The 22,718-nt window shown below is 38.2% G+C and overlaps 1 protein-coding gene across 1 annotated transcript; it reads left to right on the plus strand.

The window, feature by feature from the left end:
• The first annotated feature begins 7,605 nt into the window (after nucleotides 1-7,605).
• LOC139736085 (mitochondrial import inner membrane translocase subunit TIM44-like) lies at nucleotides 7,606-21,844 on the plus strand. The gene is made up of 15 exons (XM_071646834.1): nucleotides 7,606-7,642; nucleotides 8,920-9,060; nucleotides 9,719-9,814; nucleotides 10,773-10,850; nucleotides 11,402-11,482; nucleotides 12,157-12,297; nucleotides 12,763-12,832; nucleotides 13,351-13,414; nucleotides 14,178-14,263; nucleotides 15,665-15,757; nucleotides 16,672-16,796; nucleotides 18,341-18,391; nucleotides 18,991-19,080; nucleotides 19,927-20,037; nucleotides 21,645-21,844. Exons 1-15 carry the CDS (start codon nucleotides 7,610-7,612, stop codon nucleotides 21,762-21,764), a joined length of 1,380 nt encoding a protein of 459 aa, XP_071502935.1. The 5' UTR covers nucleotides 7,606-7,609; the 3' UTR covers nucleotides 21,765-21,844.
• Nucleotides 21,845-22,718: the final 874 nt, after the last annotated feature.

Below are 22,718 nucleotides of genomic sequence, written 5' to 3' on the forward strand. Positions count from 1 at the left end.
CTACATGGCACATTAATGGCCGTGTAAAGCATGAAATAATGTTCAATATTGAGGGAGTGGGGGAAGCACTCAAGCGAGGGGCGCAGGTATACAGGGAGGATCCGGTAGGATATGAGATATAATGCCACACGAGGAGTATTAACCCCTAGAGCCCAGCAGCAGTTAGCGGTTTTAGAATTGAAACTCAACTGATGTGGTCTCGGTTTACACTTAAGTTGGATATTTGCAAAACAATAATGTTCAATTAAACAAGTATACCTTGAGAAAAAAAAAAACTCAGGGACAATGTGAATGGTATCGTATATTTGCGTTCTCATAGAAACCCAAACCGGCTACACACACGGACCTCATACAAGATCATGATTATAGGCTACAGCCCAGCTGATGTTAAAGCCACCGCTTACAAAACGTTGGTTCGACCAATTGTTGAGTATGCTTCCACAGTTTGGGACCCATCTACCAAGAACCTAATCCACCAAGTGGAAATGGTCCAGAGAAGAGCTGCGCGATTCACTTTAAATCGCTACCATAACACCTCGAGTGTCACCAAAATGCTACAAGAACTTAATTGGACCACTCTGGAACAGCGCAGAGAAAATGACAGGCTAATTATGATGTACAAAATACACAATAATCTCACTCCTCTTTCAGCACAGGACTATATCATCAAACAGGCTACTCAGTTAACGAGAGCCTCGCAACCACACTCCTGCCTATCAGGTACCATATTCGAGAACTGAATCGCATCGCCATTCGTTCTTCCCAAGAACTGTAAGGAACTGGAATTCCCTGTCGTCAGAAATTGTTTCAGCGCCATCTGTGGGATCATTTCGAAACCGTCTAACGGTTGATCACAGTGGCTAGTATTTTCGTCAAATTTTCTATGTGCTTGTAAATATCTGTAAATAAATTGTATTATAATGTAAATAGCACCAGTCTGCAAGAATCTTCAGTCTATTGAAGGAGGCAGACTTAATCAGAAGAAGAAGAAGAAGAAGAGCTCAAACTTGGCCCTTGCACCCACAACCGATATTAACATGGTGACCGCTCTTCTCCGTTTGTGCCCCCCTTCTCTGGAACAATCTCCCTACTCATATTCAGTCCTCCACCTCCGCTGACATTTACAAAAAGAATTTCAAGAACAGTTCTGATGATAGTGTATTGTTGATTATTAATTATTCGTAGTTGATTTCTATGTTTGTTTTCCTTTGACACTTAAGCGCTTTGAAACATGCTTGTCTTAAGCGCTATATACATTTTCCATATTATTATTATTATCTCTTGATCCGCATGCCAGTCTATCAACAGTAACTTAACATGTTGATACTCTGTTGCTGGACTGATAGGAACACTTCTCCTATAATGAAACCAGCTGGTCTAAATTGGTTTGTTGGGACGATAGCCTCTTGGAATTTCGACCCGGGCAAGTCGGACCTGAAGGGAGAGGGTGCGGGAGGGGCGTGTCCCCCTCTCACAAGAGGGAGCTTTTGTATTTTGAAAATGGAATTCATCAATTTGGCATCTTATTTCGGAAATGCAGCATACACCCATCACGTGCGCGACTAAGACAATGTCACATTGTATCTAAATGTTATACTTTATTATGAATATGCCACATAAACAAACACAACCAAAATGAATGAATACATAAAAAAGAAAATCGAAAAAAAAAACAATAGGAAAATGTACTTTCCTACTTTACGAAGGTTCCCTCGTTGGATTTTTCCCATCTATTGAATGCGGGGAAGGGGGATGGTACCATTAAAGGGTTGCTACATTTTAGTTCAGATGGGGTTTGAGGTTTCTCCAGCCATTATGGTTTGAGATAATGACAAACCTCTTATGAAATATGAAAGAGCATACTGATTCTAAGATGAATTGAAACTTTATTTGATGAAAATTGGTTTTGAAATGGTTGAGATATCCAAATTAAAGCGACCAGAATAAAAGGTGGAACCAACCTTTTATTAGGATTGCTTTGTTTGACTTTGTTTTTTTGATATCTCAGCCACTTCAAAACCGATTTTCATCAAATTAACTTTCAATTCCTCTAGAATTGTATGCTTTTTAACATTTTCATATTTAGTGTTTCTAGGTTAGGCCTATCTCGCAAAAAGTTAGAAGTTGAATTCTCACCTCAATCAATTGGCCCTATAACCATCCCCTAACCCTTCCCTTCCGACGAGCGTTCCGTGGTGCCTGTTTTCCCACTGCTCGCTCCCCCCCCCTTCCTCCATCATGGGGTTTGGGAAGGGGGGGGGGGCTATACAAAAATTTCATTACCCCCTAAATGAATTAAAGGAAGAGTGCCGAGGTGAAGAATTTCCACGATTTCAGCACTTGCATGTCAGGGATATCCGATAGGGCCTTTCTCATGTTTGAGGGAGATACCAGAGAAGATGTACTTCTCTGCGAAAAGAAGGCCAGCTTGGCATGCTTGGCAGCAACATGCACTTGTGAGTAAATTTTTAGGGAGAACCGGGGGCAAACACCAAGAAGTCGGAGCTGGAGTAGCACCTTCAAAATTATGCTGGGGGTTGAAACTAATCCTTTTATAGAGACCCTCTTTCTGGGTTCTTGGGAAGATTTGAAAACTACCCCAATTAGAAGTATTTCGGCAAGAAATTCAAAAGACCCCCTATTTCAATGATTTTTCCCCCGTGTAATTGAGCCCCATATATACCCCTTTCCCCGAAAAAAAAAAAAAACTTTATTAAATCTAATTAGTACGGTCTGCTATGTCGAAATATTGGATCCCGTGAGATTTTCGTGCCAAAATTGATTTTCTTAGCTAACTTGGTCAATTTGGGGGTGCTGATTCCAAAAAACTTTGGTTCCATTTTTTTCGACCACGTCTTCAGCCGCCATTTTGAATTTCAAAATGGCCGCCATAGCAAACTGTATTTTGACCCAGATCTCATAATGTGCGCATCATGGAAGGTTGAATTTGATGCAAAAAGCATGTTTATAACGTCAGACATTGTGATACACCATTTCCTGATATTGTAGATTGTTTTGATACAATTTGAGGGCTGCCATCTTGAAATTCAAAATGGCCGCCATAGCTAAATGCATTTTTACCTGTATCTCAGGTTGTAAGCATTATGGAAAGTATAAATTTGGGCCAAAAAGCATGCTTATGATGTAAGATATGCTAATATATACATATTTGTTTTAAATGATGGATAATTTTGGTTGGCGGCCATCTTGAAATTCAAAATGGCCACCATAGCAAATGTAATTGGGCCTATATCTCATATTGTATGCATTGTGTAAGGTTCTAACTTGGGGCAAAGAGCATGTGTTTGCTATCATACTTTCTGAAACATCTTTATCTGAAATGATGGTCCATTTTGATATCATAGGTGGCCATCTTGAAATTCAAAATGGCCGCCATACCAGAATGTATATTTTGACCCGTATTTCATGCTGTAAACAATACAGAAAGTTCACATTTCGGGCATACTCGGGCTCATGATGTTGAACATTCAGATGTACTTTGATCCCCTCCCTAAAATTGCAGATCAGTTTTGAGGCTGCTTTTCAGCTAATATCTGTGGTCGACAAGCAACTTTTAGGCATATCAATGTTTATGGTGGTGTACATTGTACATTATTTTACAAACACAGACACACACACATAATCATATACATTCTGTAATAATGGATTATTCGCATTGGCTGCCACTCATGAAATTCAAAATGATTTCGACCCATATCTAGTACTGTAAGATCTTTACCCTGCAAACTCAAGCATGCTGGAGCACTTTCATGTAGGACCTATGTGTAAGTCAATCACTTCAATAAATAGTGTTATCATTGCATAGGAGGGACTGCTTCCTGTAGGTACACTGCCATGTTGAAATGCAAAATGGCTGCCATGGTAAACATTCCTTTAAGAGCATTGCATTTGGGTAAAACTTGTGAATGGGAAATCATGTGATTCTGGTGTCAAAGCAAATGACTTTCAAAAGTGCCTCAATAACTGTGTCTGGGTGACTAAATGCCCCCATTTAGACGATTTGGTTGTAGAGTTTAAATAAACAATATTAGCCGTGTACTAGAAAATTTATTGGAAATTTACTTTAGTTAATGTCTTCTAGGCTCATTCCCTGCATGTGTTCTTAAAGTCACAGCACTTGTATATAGGGCTATACACGGGGAGAATTGGTTCTAAATTCTTCCAGAAACAATGACTTTTGCATTTCTTGTCATTATTATGAACATGATAATGAATTATGTGGCTACCGTTGGTGTAGGAAGCTCAAAGCATTTAATTGCACAGTTTATGTATATCCGCTGGAAATAACTACAATGTACCATATTAAATTCCCCTGAATAGTAGAGGCACTAATTAGGTTTTGAAGGTTTACAAGGTTTGTTCTCTGGATGTGTTGTATCAAGACTCTACGAAAGCAAAGCGGGAGATTGTCCAGGTTGAAGTCATCCACGCCCAACTTCTGGAAGGCATGGACTGTGTCATTGGACATTCTGCATGATTCAAGGCTTAGAGAATTCTTGATCCATCTGCTCTTTGAGACATCCTCAAATTTTCAACTTCATCCTGTGCCATGAAAGGCATGACCAAGCAGACCCTTGTTTTTCGCAACAATTTGCAGAACATAATCTGTCAACATTGTCAATTGTACTTAATCATCTCCCCTTTTCCAGTGATGGAGCAGACAACATGCGACGCAGTATTAAAAGTAAAGCAAAGATCCATTAGGAGAATGAAAATGTCAGTGTCTATACGTAATAATCATCAATATCTCTGAAATTCCCTGTTGCTCTTGAAGTAGCATTTGATACATGCAACGGAATGAGGATATCTGCTTCCTCATTGTGACGGGTGACAGCTCCCATGGCATCTTTGATGAACCTTTTGTTTCTTTTTTCCCCGTTCTGTGTCAGATGGAATTGACTGATCAGTATTTCAACTTTCAGGCTGATTATTTGGCTCAGTTTTGTGGGTTAAGGCATGGGTATGAAAAATGAACCTTTGTTAGTCAGAATGAGGAGAAGGCCATAAATTGTGAGATGAAGAGTGATTGTGGAATTACTTGATAGAACAGTAGAACTTATAACTTCCGATAATTGTATCCTCCCGTAATGACTGGATAATGACAGGTCTATCAGACTGTTGTACCGGTAGAAGTGTTATAAGAAGGTAGTGGTCTTCTTTAGCTTAGTGACTTTTGATCCAATCTTACATGGTGTATTTCAATTGCAAGAGCTGAATGACTGGCCTTTCTCATATTATCCCAGACAGATTTTTTTTTTTTAAATTCTTTCAGATACAAATTCTTAGTACAGAACATGAAAACATCCATTTTCATCTCTTTCTAGAATATCCTCCTTGAATGTTTCCGATACCTGATTGCCAAACACCACGTTCATCAGTTTCAATGCAGTGATAATCTTTGAGATTACCCTCGTGTTATGGAGTTCCAAATTGTTGAGGAATTCTGATGCATCCAAAGTGCCACAGAACTGAGCTATTATTGCTCCTTGGTAGTTTTAGAGTCATTGGCGGTACAGCAGTAAGCATCTTGGAAGTCTTGATAATTGAGGATGACCCACACAAGGGCAATCAGGAAAAAACTACTCATTGGCATTCCTTATTCATTCTGTGTTATTCCAGAAATACATCCAGCAATTATGAGCTCCCTGATGAGTTGTTTTATTTTGTGGTCCACAAACAAGCTTGTGGATGGGATGCCTGGTAGGGTGACCATGGCATTTCTTGACATTGCGAGACTTTTCCGTGTTTGTCTTCATTCTCTCAAGGCAGCATCAAGTTTTTGAAGATCACCTTTAATCGTGTAAATGCTTACTTTTGTACAAATATTTAATAACTGGGATTGAATGTAACCATTGACGAGGTTCCACGAAACCAAATAATGTTTTGCCTGAGAGGCAAAAGCAAATCACGTGTAAGCGAATCACATACCCGCTTGGCGCTATTATGGGACGTGGGATGTAACGCTTACACGCTTGCCCACACTTATGGGAAATGGCATGGGACCCCCCCCCCCCCCCCCCCACACACACACACAGTTTTTGCCCCTCAGGATGGCTTGATGACGTCATTGGAACCTCGTCCTTACAGTCTGAATTTATGGCGGCCATTTTGGATTAAGAGATGGCTGTCGTTCTGCGTGACCTGAAAGTGAATTCGGTCTAACTAAGACAATTTTGGCAAATTTATCTAGGGCACTTACCACAGTATCATATGTTTTTCTATGGCCACCATCTTGAATTTCAAGATGGTGGCCTATCTAATGATCGACAATAGGAAACAGCTGTATTGGAACGTTGGACACCACTAGCATGTCTATTACTGAGAATTTGATGCTCCTACAATAATTGCAACATGAGATATGGGTAAAAACGCTATGGCGGCCATTTTGAATTTCAAGATGGCAGCCTATAAATTGTATCAAAACAAGCCACAATAACAAAAAATGATATATCAGAGTGGCTGACATCACAACCATGCATTTTGCACCAAATTTGAAGCTTCTACAATGCTTACTGCATGAGATATGGTTCAAAATACTGTTTGCTATGGCGGCCATTTTGAAATTCAAGATGGCAGCCTACAAATTGTATCAAAACAATCCACAATATCAGAAAAAGATATACCAGAGTGTCTGACATCACAACCATGCACTTTGCACCAAATTAGAAGCTTCTATAATACTCACTTAATGAGATATGGATAAAATTACAGTTTACTATGGCGGCCATTTTGGAATTCAAAATGGCGGCTGAAGACGTGGTCGGAAAAAATGGAACCAAACTTTTTTGGATTCAGCACCCCCAAATTGACAAAGTTAGCCAAAAAAATCAATTTTGGCACAAAAATCTCACGGGATTACATAGTAGCCTCTACTAAATTGGGAACGCACATGTTACGGTACAGATGGGGGGGGGGGATACACTGCAAATAAAAATGTTCGTATTAAACATTTGCTCATATCAGCAACCAAAGTAGGCCTACATTGCATATGGAAAACATGTTTAACAGATCCACTATTAAACATTTAAAGAAGCTTGTGCGATTCATAACAATTGCATAGTGCAGCATTTTGATTTGATTTGGTCCTGATCCTGTATATAAAAGTGTGGTCACTCGTAGTGGTAGACAAACGAAATAACAGTACGTGATATCCTGGATTTGTAGCCATTTGTATAGGCCTACTCAATAGTTTCTAGCTTAGTTTATCTATGCTTACCACTTTTGTAAAAGCATCATATTTCATGTTTTATACATATGACGGATTGTATAGGCCCTTTTATTCTCATATAATTATTATTTTATTGTACATGTGTTGTACTCTCATACCCCTGAAGGGGGTCGACAGAGTTAATAAAATATCTAAATATATCTTCTAGATGGCTTTGGATCTCCGTTATCTTATAGACGGCAATTGCTCGTACATGTACTGTAACATCAAAAGTACAACTCGATTTTTGTAATCATTGTATAGCTCTTCTAAAGAGCCTAAACACGAGTCCGCAGTTCGCAAGAATGCGTAAAAAACTTTGTTGTACGTCTGCAGGCACATGTGACGAAATCATTGCTGATATGACGTAACAAATTCAACATGTCTGCCTCCGTGGGAAGACTAAGCCGACAGGTTCGTACATTTGCCACAGCAAATTCCTGACTATTTATACATTATTTAAGTCTTTGTCAGTGATTATATGCGAACGTTAGAGTGATCCTTAAGTGTAAGAGCTTGCTCTCTATATCTATGTGGGAATCTTGCACAAAATAGTTGCTGTTGTGTCACAGCAAACGTGCGTCTGACATGCATGCGTGCCTGCTAGCTCATCAGCCCGCATGGCATGGCCTGGCTGCCCAGCCCGCAGCGAGCTGCACTGCTGCCTGCCCTGTCCGAGTGTCGCATATCGGTGCCCATTATTACCATCGCGCTATGAAGTGTGGTAGCATAGCACGTGTACGTGCGGGCAAATGTGCAAAGGGATCTGCAAAGTGAGCTTCAGCAGCGGTGTGCTATCGGCTTTGATAGCGGCGGGCTATGTTCTGTCAGATGATGTAGAACGATAATTTCGGTTCGTCGCCATTAACTAGGGTTTAAAATAGAGAATGCTGAGTCAATGTCCCAGCCTTACCATTCTTGAAAGAGTTCATATTTGTTCCCCCCATTTGAAATGTACAAACTGAATTACTGACTTCTGTACTGTAGATGTCTGTAAGTGTAATAAGATTCATTTAACCTATCAGTTATATTGCTCATCTAACTAAATGAGTAGCAGTAGGGCTAGGGGTGTAACTACATCTTGCCTGTGTTAAAAGGGCAAATTTGATATTGCCATTTCTTGCATCATTTTTGTCTTCCGCAGTGCTAATGTTATAGACTTCTATGTGTAGGATATGTGTGTTTGTGTGTGACTGTGAGAGTAAAATGCCTGCCCTACCCATTTACACTAAACTAAAGTACAGTATATTCATCAATGCCCCATCAACATCATGATCTGAGTGATGAGGCACCATCCCTACATGCAGTTAACACAATAATGGCCTTCATACATGATAACTAAATGAGAACACACATATCCATATATCTTGTGTGTTGAATGGTATTGCAAGTGAAAATGTGTCATTTTGCTTCTCATTTTTTCACCTCTTTGTCATTTGAGATCCTCTCGTTCTTCTTCTTGATCTGTCTATTCTGCCTCCTTCAGTCTTGCTTTATTGCCGATGACGTGTGTGTGTGTGTGCGCACCTGAAGATGAGCAATATAGAATAAATAATACATGTATATTTTTGCCAGTGTTGATTTAGGTCATCAAAAGAATGTACCTTAAATCAATCATTCAACTCATCAATTTATGGACTTTTACTTCATGCTTTAAGATGTCCAGCCTCTGTGTTATCTTTCAACTTCAGGTTTGCACAGCAGCAAGATGCCAGAGACTGCCACCCAACCATCTTAATCCAGTGGCATCTGTGATAAGTATAAATCCTGACATCAGAGGTCCTCCATCCACCATCCCTACAAATCAGCAGCTAGACATAAGGTTATCACAGGTGTGTATGCTGTGTTAACATAATATCGTCAATAATTCTTTGACAGTACACATTTCGTGTTCATATCTTTGTCAATATCATGCTGGAAAATTTTGTTTTTTTCCTAGACATTTGTAAAAAGCAGCAGTTATGCATATATGTTGGAGCAGAGATGACAACGTTTATTTTTGTTGTCTCTCTTTTTATTTGCAGAAGTTTGTACTTTTTTTGTCAAAAATGCTGCAGCTTTGATGGAAAATACTGCTTTTCCCAAATTGTAAAAATATGGTACACATGTCTGTAGCAGAAAAGGTAGAAATGTTGTTTTCCACCAAAAATATGCCTTTTCAGTCCCCAGGATACTGCAAAGTTGTTAACAGGGTTGACATCCCCATTGAAGTGCTTTTTCCACTTTGTTTTTGTTGTTTCTTTGTGTCTTTTTTTTCATTACCAGGTAGTTCATGTTAATAGCAACTACTATAGACCTCATTAGATGACTCTACAGTCTTACAAAGCAGTTTATGCTAGTGTGATCAACACTTTGTGTAGTCTCTTTTGTTGTTCTTACGTCATGAAATGTTGCCAGAGTGTCAAATTAGAATATTGTTTTGATTTATGTTCCCTATATGCACCCAATATTTTTATTCATTATCCTTTGTTGTTGTTGTTTCCTTTGCAGACAAGATGTTATTCTCAGCAGCCTCAGAGAAAGGGGTTCATCTCAGGGTTCATCGACAACATCAAGCAGGAGATGGCAAAAAACAAAGAAATGAAGGTTAGATACTGTACTTGCATTTGGTGTTCATTCAATTGTCCATTCCTTTGTTTGTTTGAGTTTTCAGTCTCCAGCATATAGAAGTGTAATTCTTTTCAGAGTTGATGCATTACCAGTTTGTATATATCCTGCAAAAGTTTCAAGTATGTGTAGGTAGAGAAGAAACAGAGACATAGGGTGCGTTCGAGCGCTCTCCTAAAGTGAACTGTACCGTACCGTACCGCGCTACAGGAGCATTCGAACGCTCCTAAAGTGTACCGTACCGTACTGTACCGAGCCAAAAGTGGACCACTTCCCGATGTGCTCCAAAAGCGTACCAAAGCGTACCAAAAGTTCGTTGTAAACCATGCGCGTATCATGCGCATACGTCACAATGCAAAAACATCATTCTCTTTGTTCGGGACAGCTGTAAGTAGGTCAAGCGCAAGGTGAATGACCTTCTTGCTACAAACAAGCGTGAACTTTTCTAAAAATAACTCGAGAGGTACGCTTTCTCCACAGAGCATTCGAACGCTCCCAAACTGGCACAGTACGGTACGGTACGCTTTAGTTCAGTTCGCTTTGGTTCGCTTTAGAGCGCTCGAACGCACCCATAGAAATAATGATTCCTTGACAAAATTATGAGTCGACACTTTATGCAAGCAAGAATGCAAGGCAGCATATTTTCTTCATTTTAAAATCATCTGTGACAGTGAAAGCAGTCTTTGCTTCTTCTTTTTTCTTAGCAGAAGACTTTTCATTGATTTGAATGTTGAAAATCTTTATGGAGAGCAGTCTTTGATGTTTTTGTTTTTTTCTTAACAGAAGACTTGTCATTGATTTGATTGTTGAAAATCTTTATGTACAGCTTGGTTGATTAAGCTCCTGTGATCAGCTTGTGAATGTCTATGTTGCTGTCTTTCATTTTAATGCTGTGATGGTCACAAAAGACTTTTTCTTGTTGTGTTTTGTGATGCAGGAAAATATCAAGAAATTCAGGGAGGAGGCAGAAAAATTAGAGCAGTCTGACGCTTTGCAAGAAGCAAGAAAGAAATATGTAAGTACTCTCTAGTCTGAGCCTTTGTTGTAACGCAGCGCTGTACACTGACACTGGTCTGATGGTTCCTGACCAGTAAAAATCACTTGACCAGTAAAAAATGGAAAAACTGGGTACCCTGGTCAGACAGGTCGGACCAGTAGAAAAAATGGGTTAGTGTGTAGCCTTGTTGTTCTCATATTTTCCTCTCCCTCATATCCTATATTAAAATCTTAATGTGTGTAGGTACGTGTTTGTGCTTCATCACATTTGTGGGTAGTTATGACAATCATTCAGTATTAAAGCACTGAACCTCTTCAGTGATTGTTGGTAAGTTTTGTCAAGACTCAAAATGTTACATTAGCAACATTCAAAACTGCATGCTTATGTTCACCTTGATGTCTGTGCGCACCAGTTTGACTGTTTAGCATAGGTTTCATAGCATGATTACAATTCTTCAAAGGAGTATATATACTGCTGTCACACAACGTGAATATGTGTGATAAATCTGACATATCTTTTTGCTCCTCTGTATTGATGCATGTGTTTCTTGATTGTTTCTCTTGTTGTAGGAATCTCTTGAAAAGGAGACTGCCCGTGGCTCTGCAGCTTTCAGACATTCACTAGAAGACTTCAAGGACAAAGTGTCAAAGGTAATGGAATATCACGAGAGAGAGAGAGGAGGGGGGTTAAATATCGGCATTGTTTCTCTCATGTAAAAAAAAAGAAGTACTAACAATATGTTTCTTGCAATTTGGGCATTCTCCAAGGGAAAAATACAGCTGAGTGGATGTTGCCATGCTGTTTCCATAGTAGCTGTAAATCATTTTTTTATGTTACACAGTAGGCCCCTACTGGTATCTCTATATTGATTTTTTTTGTAGTGTTTATTTTTATTTTTTTATTTTTTTATTTTTTAAGGGAGGGATTCTGGAAACTAAGACATTTTAGTAGTATCTGTGACTGATATATGTTTTGTTTTGCTTTTCTCAATCATTAAAATTTTGCCGTAGTAGTTGATGCTTTCCACTGAATATACAGATATTCTGTTTGAAAAAAGCACAGAACAGTTTGTGAATCTTGAACTTTTAAGGTTCAGTCACAAGAAGGGGTTGCTGTCAGTGATATTCAGAAGTTGATATTGTTTCAGACATGAACAAGTCAAAGAGATATCTTTCCTTGATTTCGACAGTATAAGATGTCATGCTTAATTATGTTTTTCAGTACATGTCTTACATTGCCATTTTATTGATTTTTTTTACGTATTTATTTATTGATTTATCTATTCACTTATTTATTTTTTTCTATGTGTTTGGTTCCTGAGCAGGGCATGGAAGAGGCACAAAAACAGGAGTGGGTGAAGAAAGGGCTGGATGATATCTCCAAGTCGGCCAAAGGAGCCGCTGAGCGAGTGAGCAAGTCTGGGGAGGAGATTAGCAAAACTGCCGCCTTTAAGACCATCACAGAGGTGAGTAAAGTGCAGTCACACAAGCAAAAGGCAAAAGAAAATGAAACACTGAATATAGGACAAGTCATCAATGCAAAACGCAGTCAACCTTACTCAAATGGATCTTGTATGAGTAGAATAATCGCCTAAGTCGAAGGTCTTTTTGAGTCCTCTTCTCTTTATATTCTATTGATTTTAGTTCCTTGTATGTCAATTTTTCTATAAGTCGAAACTGTTTCTTATGTCCAAATAGATTCGACTTAGGCAAGATTGACTGTCCAGTGGGCAAGTTGTGACTTAAATCTTGCATTCTACAGTGTTCAATGGCCCTTTTTTTAATGGTCAAATCTTACCCTTTGTATCAATTCATTGATTATTGGGAGTGTATGGATAATTTTGGCATGTGCCATACCTTTCTTTCAAATTTCATTCATAAGAATCTGTATTTTCTTTAAAATTTGATATGGCTAATTTTTGTTCGATCAGGGTGTGAAAGCAGTAAAAGAAGAGATTGACGAGAGCACGACGTCAAGAGCACGGCCGTATCGAGCACCAGGTATGTGGCTGATGATGATGCTAAAAGTGTCTCTTTCTGCAGAGGTATTAACCACTGCCACTTTACCATCTGATTGCCTATGTAGAGAGTAAACATGCAAAAAAAAAGAAGAAGAAAGAAAAAGATGTGAAAATTCGAACAATAAAGAACACAGACAAAAGAAAACAAAAGATAATTAGGGCATTCAATTATCTAAAATCATGTTCAAATGAGTGATATATTTTAGAGTGTTTTGTAATCCTATTTTATTTTAAGTCCATGCTGTTAAACTCATACCATTTGCTTTGAGGAAAATTCAAGAGAGATTGCTGGTACCAAATTAATGATCAAGTGGTTGAGTGATGTTAATTTCCAGTCTCAGTACATCACATGTTAAATGGCAAACAAACACTTTTGGTTCCGTGGCATGCATAACCTATCGTCATACAGTGATTTCACTTTATTTTAGAATTATATTTTTTGCCTTGTGACATGGCACTATCACTGAGAGAACTAACAACTTCTTTCCATTCCTGCAGAAAAGTTACGGAAACGAACAGAAGGCATGAGTGAAGCAACTGAAAGAACGTTCGAGGCAAATGAGTGAGTTTTATTATTTTTTTTTTTAGTTTGGTTGGTTGACCTATTGTTCTTGTACATGTAGTACGGATAAGAGTTTTAGTTGTCTTAATTGTTGTCAAGTATATCTCTTGCCAACAATTACTAGTTTTCATGACATTTTATTTTCTATATTGCCTCTATTTTTTTTGTGTGTGTGTTTACTTTAATTCTTTGTGCGTTCCTAAATTCAATACACATGTGCATACTGGTATGTTAAAGGCACTTCAAGGAGCTTTTTCATCATACTGTGTTGTCAGTGGATTAGACCGCAGATTCTCAGTTTTGATTTGAGTTTTGTTGGCAATAGCATTTGTGTCCTTCAGCAAGGTATCTTATCACTATTGTCTAGTCATTTGGATAAAACTGAAAGCTATCAGTCTTCTGGTGTGCTTGTGTGTTGAAGCTTTTGCTTCCTTTATAGTGACTATGTAGAAGAAATCCAAACTCAAAACTCATATTAAAAACACATCTAATTTGCCAAATTTGAAGACACCAGTGTAAAATAATGTTGTCATTAAAGATCAGAGAATAAGTTCAGAATTAGCTGTCAAAATATATTGGAATAACTGTTCAAGGGTGCAAAAACAGCGTAGCCGTCTACTGATTACATTTTTGGCAAAATTGAGTGTCAAGGGTCATGTGCTATAAAACACAGATATCATTGAACCTCTTTATCCTTTTGTGCTATAAAACACAGATATCATTGAACCTCTTTATCCTTTTCTCCTCTCTTAATTCTTTGCAGAGATGCAACCGGAATGGTTTTACACAAAGACTCCAGATTCTTCCAACAGTGGAAAAATTTCAGTGAAAACAACCAAGTCTTCAATAGTGAGTACACATGGTGAAGCAACTTGTGATAACTATGCAGAAAACATGTATAACTATGTTTTGTTGGATCGTCTCAGTGAATAACATTAGCTGTATCTTCTTCTTGAGGAAAATTTTGCAAGTTCACTCCCTCTGTCTTGGGTAAGGAAGGAAAAGCCAGACAAACAAATGCCTATTGTCTTCAGACGTCATTTAATGTCAAAGAGTTTGATGAGGCTTCTCCCTTCAACAACAATTTAATTTCAGATAGATTTTAGCTTATACCGGGTGTCCCAAAAAAAGCGGAACGGTGGATTTTCAGTACCTTGCGTTCTAAAAGTGATATATTTTTTGACATCATTAGAAAGAGCATCTTCCGCAGAATACCATGATACCAAAAATATTAAATTTGGTTCGGTACTTTTTATTCTACCCCAATTTCTGTACATGCATTCATTTTCAATTTTTTGCGACTTATGAGATAATAATTTGGGTGCGACACGCGTTCCATACAATGAATTGTGTAAGCTCGTTGATCCATGTCAACAAAAGATACAGCTTTCATATTGGGAGCGCACACACACACGCACACACAGACACACACACACACACACTGTTTTTCCTGGTACGTTCCCAATGTGAAAGCTGTATCTTTTGTTGACATGGATCATCGATCTTACACAATATTCACCGTATGGATCGCGTGTCGCACTCAAATTATTATCTCATAAGTCGCAAAAATCTGGCGAAATTTGACAATGACTGCATTTTCAGAAATTAGCGTAGAATAAAAAGTACTGAACCGAATTTATTGATTTTGGTATCATAGTCTTCTGCGGAAGATGCTCTTTGTAATGATGTCAAAAGATATAGAACTTTTAGACCGCAAGGTACTGATAATCCACCGTTCCGCTTTTTTTGGGACACCCGGTATATGCCCTAATGATAAGTTTATTTATTTTTAGCTTCCAAGACATATTTATGCCCTAATGTTGAGTTTGTTTACTTTTGGCTTTCATAAATTATATATCAATCAGGGACGGATCCAGGAATTCCGTAAAGGGGAAGCGCCTTTGCAAAATTAAATGGGGCGCAGGCAACCCCCCCCCCCATTTTTCTTTTTATTTCTTTTGTTTTGAAAAAAAAATAAAGAGGGAGGGCCCCCCTGGATCCGCCACTGTCAATGATCCTGACTAATGTAGCAATATCTGTTGCAATAAGCAGAAATCCTGAAAGCTGATGTGCCATGATAACTGTACCAATTTTTAAACCAATTGCTATCTTTTGGGGTCATTTATACCAAGGGGCCCAAGGGTGTCCAGTCCTAGCAAATTAAGGCCTCATTGTTTTGATTGACTCCCAATATGTCTACTTTGTTTTCAATACAACTTTGTCCTTCCCTAACCCACCCATGCCGCACAGAGTTATTTGATTTGAAGATGAAGTATGACGAGAGTGACAACATCGTAGTCAGGGCCTCGAGAGCAGTCACAGACAGAGTCAGCCAGCTTCTAGGTAAGATATTTCTCTTCTGATGGATGTAGGTGATATGATACCCACACACTAAAGGTGATGATGGAACGCTGGGGTACCTTACAGTGAATTATTACTTCCCTGCAGATATGATCTCTTTCCATAGGTTTGTCTACAAATGGATGCAAAGATGTGTTCTATTTTCCCCTATAGACACAGTGCAAATTTGCTGTTTGTGTTATGGATTTGTACATAATGTAGTTCAATTTTGGTTCGTGGGGATCTCCACAGTGTATGCGTGTATATTTTGTCCCTACAGGTAACTGTAGGGTTGTCTGAAACAACATTTGGTACAAAAGTGTGCATCAAATATTAATGTGTTCAATTTTGTCATTGCTCATGATTTATATATGTGCACTTGTAAAAGAGTGTTATAGCACAAATGTGGAGACCAAGATATTGTACATGACCAATAGATAAAAGAAGAAAACTTGTCTGTCTTTGAATTTGATTACACATGCAAATGAGTGAATTGTAGAGTGGAAAAACTAATGAGGATGTGGATTGGAGTATCTTTGCTTCACACCTATAAAATTGAAAACTAATGTTTGTGTTGCCAAGAAAAGCTGCTGCTGATCAGCATTGGGAATATCATTGGAAGGTGATATGTGTGATTTCAGTCGTAAAATTCAGACTATTGTGAAGAGATTATCAAATTCTTTAGATTTTGAAGAGGTTGGAAACCCTAATTCGTAAGAAATTATTTTCTGTCAGTTATTCTTCATGTTTCATGTGACTTTACCCAGCGCATCTTGAGACCTAGTATACACTATAAGTTCATTTCACTCTGGAGTACGTACCACTTAAAATGTTTTTCCTTTCTTGCTATTTTCTTCATAATTTGGCCGCAAAGAATTGAAATGTTATTACATTCCAATGTCACATTTCTCTTGTAGGAGGTGTGTTCTCACCGACCGAAATGTCCGAGGTCTTGACAGAAATCATCAAGATTGACCCTACCTTCACAAAGGAGAACTTCCTGAAGATGTGTGAGCTGGAGATTATACCTAATATCCTTGAGGTAACTCAGTGATGTATATCCTGATATTTACCCTAGTAATGTAGCTTTATCATGTTTTATTGCTATCAGTTTTCTTTTGTTGCTTATCATTTGTGACCCGCTACAACAAAATGATCCTAAAGTCGAGCGAGGTCGATTATTTGAAAATTGCATGACACAATTCCCTAATTTTTCTGCTTTAAATTGATATATAACACATCTTATAAAAATAATCGGCTGCGGAGATATCAATGTTTAAAAGAGAGCATGTCGAGACATCTGAGATATCACAGGGACACGCAAGTCAGTATTCACCTCCGGACAATAAAAGGTAAGCCCTAGCAACCCCCGAAATGCTCATTCAAACACAGCGTCGGCGGTCTCCTCACCGACCAATCAGTGACCAGGATGTCAGGAGAAGCGGCTAGGCATAGCGCACCCCGCCCGCACGCACCAGTCGACTGAGCAGTGTGCGAGCTTCACGCTTCGGTTAGCGGCAAGCAGCAAACTGACCAATGAGATCACTCTGGTCGTTGTTAGGGGCGGAGCCTATGTGTGGCGCTCAATCCAAATGTTGGAACCAGTTTCTGCTTCGTTGAAACGCCAAAAAACATGGCCCAGAAAAACGCTACTTTTTGGTCTTTCCTTTCATCATTTTGCTTCAAAATTTCGACAGATGATAGAAGACATGTCAGACTCTAATAATATGTCAAATTCAGAAAATCGTAAGTTTTGACCAATTTTGATGCTCTAACTTCAAACTCAATTTTCACGGCTTCGACTGTGCGCGACTTTAGGACCATTTTGTTGTAGCGGGTCACATTTTAAGTTATGGAGGTGTTTGAGATAGGGTGAAGTAGAACTCCATGAAGTATCATTATGATCTTCACTTCTTGAAAACTATGAAAGATGAAATAGACTTTACAAGTATCATTTTCTGTTGTGTCCACTGAAATTTTGATGCATTGATTAATACAATCATAGTATGTCACTGGATTGTTTACATCTGTGATTATTGTAAAAATAAACAGAACAAAAGAATGGACTTGTGACAAACAATCAGGTTGTGGTCTAGTGTGGCCTTAGTGAATGAGTTTGATTCAGCAACATCTCCTGACAATGACAAAGTTAGTTGAAATAGATAATGGTTAATTGACTGCGTTCACAGCATGTCACCTATTTTTGTTTGAGTACAGTCAGCATGAAACAGCAAATGGATTTATGTCATCTGTTTATTCCATGAGAATCATTTGTTCACAGTATTTACATCTACTTGGTGGCTTATAGTAATATCAGCCACCACTTTAAAAGTTTACATGTGTTAAACATGAAATTGTGCAGTTATTGATATGGCAAAGCTCATATCTTCAATATGCTTATGATAGGACTCTCTGTAGATGAACTTGCTTTGAAAACTATAATAATACTCCAGGAAGCATGGGCTTGTGAATGGTACAATTTATTGAGGTCATATGGGTTGCATCATTGGCATTCTAAAATGCTCGAGGTGAGCTTTATGTGATGGTTCTGTCATTTTTCCTTCTTGTTTCCTCTTACTTTTGCAGGCAATGATTAGGGGAGACCTGGAAATCTTAAAGGACTGGTGCTATGAAGCAGTAAGTCATCCTGTGGACATTTTTTTTTTTTTTTTTGGGGGGGGGGGACTGGGGGTGGTTACACCATGAATGTGTGAAGTTTCACTTATTTGTATACTTTTTGAAGTATTGTATCTCTGTGTATTTATCAAACATGTTGCTCCTTTGTTCAATTTGACGCCATAGCTCCAGTGACATGCACAGACACAAAAACAGAAAAGAAACAATCTTGTACCCCCCTTACTTAACTAGAGGTATGTCGGGTGTGTTGGGGTTGTCAACCACACATGTTTGAAGGATAATAATAATGTATGATTGTGGATTCGTTGATATCAAACGTGACCACCAAGCAGTTTCTCTGTCCACTTATTGTAGTTTTAATCTAGTCTTGTCCTTTTAGTTGAAGTAAAAAAGTATGTCAAGTTGTACCTGTTTTTGTGTTTATGCACTTATTTTCCATGCTTTTGTTTGACCACTTTGACCACTTAGCAGTTTCTCTGTCCACTTATTGTATTTGTAATCTAGTGTTATCCTTTCAGTTGAAGCAAAAGTATGTCAATATGTACCTTTTTTCATGTTTATGCATTTATTTTCCATGCATTCTTTTTCTCTCACTGCAGCCCTTCAACCAACTGGCCACCCCTATCAAGCAGGCCAAGTCTATGGGTTATCAGTTTGATTCCAAGGTCCTGGATGTGGACAGTGTAGATGTGAGTAGTATGAGCTCAGAGTGGTGGTTTGAAGTCTTAGTACAAGCATGATATTCTACTTGGGTTAGGTGTGTGACACTGCAGGTTGATAAGGTTGAGTTAAAGATCTAATACAGGTCACAAGTATGATTCTTCACCAAAGCCTCATTACTGTGACTACAGCTATGAAAAAAACAATGATGGTTGTTATTGTCTGTAAAGATTTTTGTCACCATAGTACACAGAGCACACTTGGTCCACCATTGCCTGTGTCACTGAAATCAAAGCCTACACCAATAATGTACTCTCTCCATTCAATGGATGATTATCCAGCCACAATGTTTTTTTTTTGTGTGTGTTTTTTTTTTTATCCCTAGTATGCACATTCAAAATCAAGCCATAACACTAAGCTTCCAAATCAAGCCATAACACTAAGCTTCTTACTGGACACCCAATTATAGACCTGGATAGAGAGAACCACTCTATAGTGATGTGTCGTGCTCAATTTCAAAAACATCAGCATTGTAGGAGGACTTGACTCTGGGATCTTCTCATTGAGAACCCTATTGTGCATATTCAACTACACCATGGCTCTTTCACCATATCATAGCTTCTCTCCACCCCCATAGTTATGAGGGATAATTTGTGGCAGCCAATGCACACATTAAGATTGTTACATTTTTGCTCCTATATTTCTAGTCCTCATGAACAGGAATATGTCTTGAGTAAAATTTGTATTAAAAAAAAAAAAAGGTGAAATGTAACTAAACGGATGATTTTGTGGATATGTATTGTCAGTGTAAAGTGTGCAGTAGGACTAAATGAGAGTGATGATGACACCCAAATTTCTGTCCATCGTTTCTCCAGCTGTCGATGGGTAAAATGATGGAGCAGGGGCCGGTCCTCGTTATTTCCTTCATCGCTCAGCAGATCATGGCCGTCAGGAACTCCAAGGGAGTCGTCGTCGAGGGTGATCTGGTGAGAATGAATGTCCCTCCCCTTCCCTTTCCCTCTCCCCTTCCCTCTCCACCCCCCCCCCCCCCCAACCTGGCATGTACCGATATAACACACAGTTATGTTTCCTGAAAAGGAACTTTGTTATACAGAGGAAGTTGTCCCCAACTTATACCATAAAAGTGCAGAAAGATTGCAGAAAGCGCTCAGTGAAAATTTGTCAAAAATGAGACCGTCCTGTCAACAGCTAGGAATTTATAAAGTTTTGGCTAATTTTATGTGTCACCCTCCTCAAATGGGAACATTATAATATATAACATAAAATTAGTTGAACAATGCATTTAACTAATAGAATTTACAGAAAGATAAATTTTTCTTAGACATTAAAAAAACCTCTTCGCCCAGCTCCTGGAGAATAATATATCCTTTATCATAGTCTCAAGAAGAGGTCAAGAGAATGTCTGCTTTTTGGAAGACATGACAATTTATGAAGTTCCTAACATGAGTTCTTCATATCACTCTACCTCTTTGACCTTACATACTTTTCATACAGTTTATGTCTAGAAAGGGTAGTGCATAAAATTACCCAGAACTATTAAGATTCATAAACTTGAACTTGAAAAGATCATATGATTTTCCTCAAACTTTCACTGAATGTTCTGCTCATTTTTAGCATCCACTGAGTTCACAAGTATGTTGGGAAAAATTTCTCCTTAAACAACTCTTCAGATATGAGGAAAAATCTTACAATTTGAGGATTGTCTCTATCTTCTGGTCATCACATATTCAGTGAAGAGAAAACAAGCATGCAAGCTCTGACACAGTATTATTTTTGGTTGCATAGGGTTCTTCTGTAATGGAATGTCAAAAGTCCTTGAGGTGTATTGCTTGAGCAAGGTAAATGAATGTGTGACATCAATTCTCCAAAAGTTTAATTTTAAGTCATTCACAGGACTCTAGTGTTTGAAATTTAGTACACAAAATGGAATACATGTATCAGTATTCACCTTTAACATGCTGCAGGTTAACTTTTGTAAGTTTTTGTTTGGGCAATTATGGTATGTACCATTGTATACTCTTTAGACTTTGGCAATATACCAGAAAACCTTGTAAGTCAGTTAAATAAGAGCAATTACCTAAAATATTACATTGCTAAATTCTGATAGAACAATAGGGGTCATGTACTATGTGATGATCAATTTGTGCAATATAAGGGTAGCCGTTTAGTTTAAGTACTGTATCGTCAATCGTACAACCACTTACCCCTTATTAGCAATGCAGTGCCATGGAAAAGAATTGAATTTTATCTAGATTATAATGTATTACCTAGTTTTGTATTGAAGGACCTACATGTAAATCTGCAGGTGATTTGTAAGCAGGAGGATATTTTTACATAAAGAGTGGGGAAATATGTTTTAAAAATTACATTTTTTTCAAACCCGAAATTAGATCTTGCATGGTTTTGTAATTTTACACCGAAATAATGATTTCTGCCTAAAATATGTTGTGTACTGTGCATCGCTATGTTTTTTGTTCTTGGTATTTTGTTTGTTTGTTTGATCTGCAGAGGTTCTGCAGCCCTGTTTTGGTGATAGAAGTGTAATTCTATATTTTTGCGTCCTTTTTTGCAGGAGAAAGTGATGAGAGTAACATACGTCTGGGTCTTATGCCGGGACCAAGAGATCCTGGATCCATCAGCGGCATGGCGTCTCCTGGATTTGTCGGCCCACTCGGCAGAGCAATGGGTCTAGGCTCCACCCCTTTTCTGCCCCATCTGCGTACCACCCCAGAGTCATTTAATAGTATATTCCATATACACAACCCAGCAGAGAGAAACAAAATCCTCTGATACTTAGTACATTAAATTGTGCTGTCGTAGTCATATTAGTTCAGAGCTTATCTAACTTGCTTTTTTTTATTTAAAGAAATATTTCCAGGAATTACTGCAAAGTATAGATTTTTGGCAAGGAAGAGGTTAAGGGGAAGGTAAAAAAATAATAATAACTCAGGATATTCTTCATCATTCATCAAGCAAATATGAGACAGGATGTTGAACAACAATGACAAAAAAAAATACACCTTTTCAATCAGAAATTGTTGTAAGAGCAACTTGTTTCCATATATATATTCATTTCAGCTTGCCATACAGTTCATTTGCTTCATGCTCTGATCTTAAGTGTACTTCATTTCCCTAATGACTATGCCATGTTGCATCATTTAACCAAGTCTGAACTGATTGCTGCAGCCAGTTTGCTCTTGGTAGATTTAGAATCTGAGGCATCATTTACTTAATGAATTAAGTTTTGGACATCATTTTGGAGGATAAAGTGTTTTTAATTCTTTTTGTAGTCGTTTTAAGTAGGAGGGGGTTGTATAAGATATGAACATTTAAGGAGTCATAAACCTGAATAATGATAGGAGTAAAAAATGATGTCCTGTTGAAAGATATTTTGCAGAGAAATTTTGGAGCTCCATTCCAGCTACACCCTTTGAGCGTTCTTTGGAGCCTTGTTGGCATCTCTGTGTAGGAGCAGAAGAGTAATAAAGGCAAGAAAAGTAAAGCAATTACCTCAAAATCATAACGGGTACCAGCATTCTTCTGCAATTCTATTCTGGTCTGGTCTTTTTTTTTTTTTTCTTCTTCTTCTTCTTCTTCTTTTATGGAAAGTGTATCAGGTCATTACCGGAAATGAAATAATCTTACA

The sequence above is a fragment of the Diadema antillarum genome, unplaced genomic scaffold, assembly GCF_040938485.1.
Source record: "Diadema antillarum isolate AM-2024a unplaced genomic scaffold, OU_Dant_1.0 seq00000620_RagTag, whole genome shotgun sequence".
Lineage (NCBI taxonomy): Eukaryota > Metazoa > Echinodermata > Echinoidea > Diadematoida > Diadematidae > Diadema > Diadema antillarum.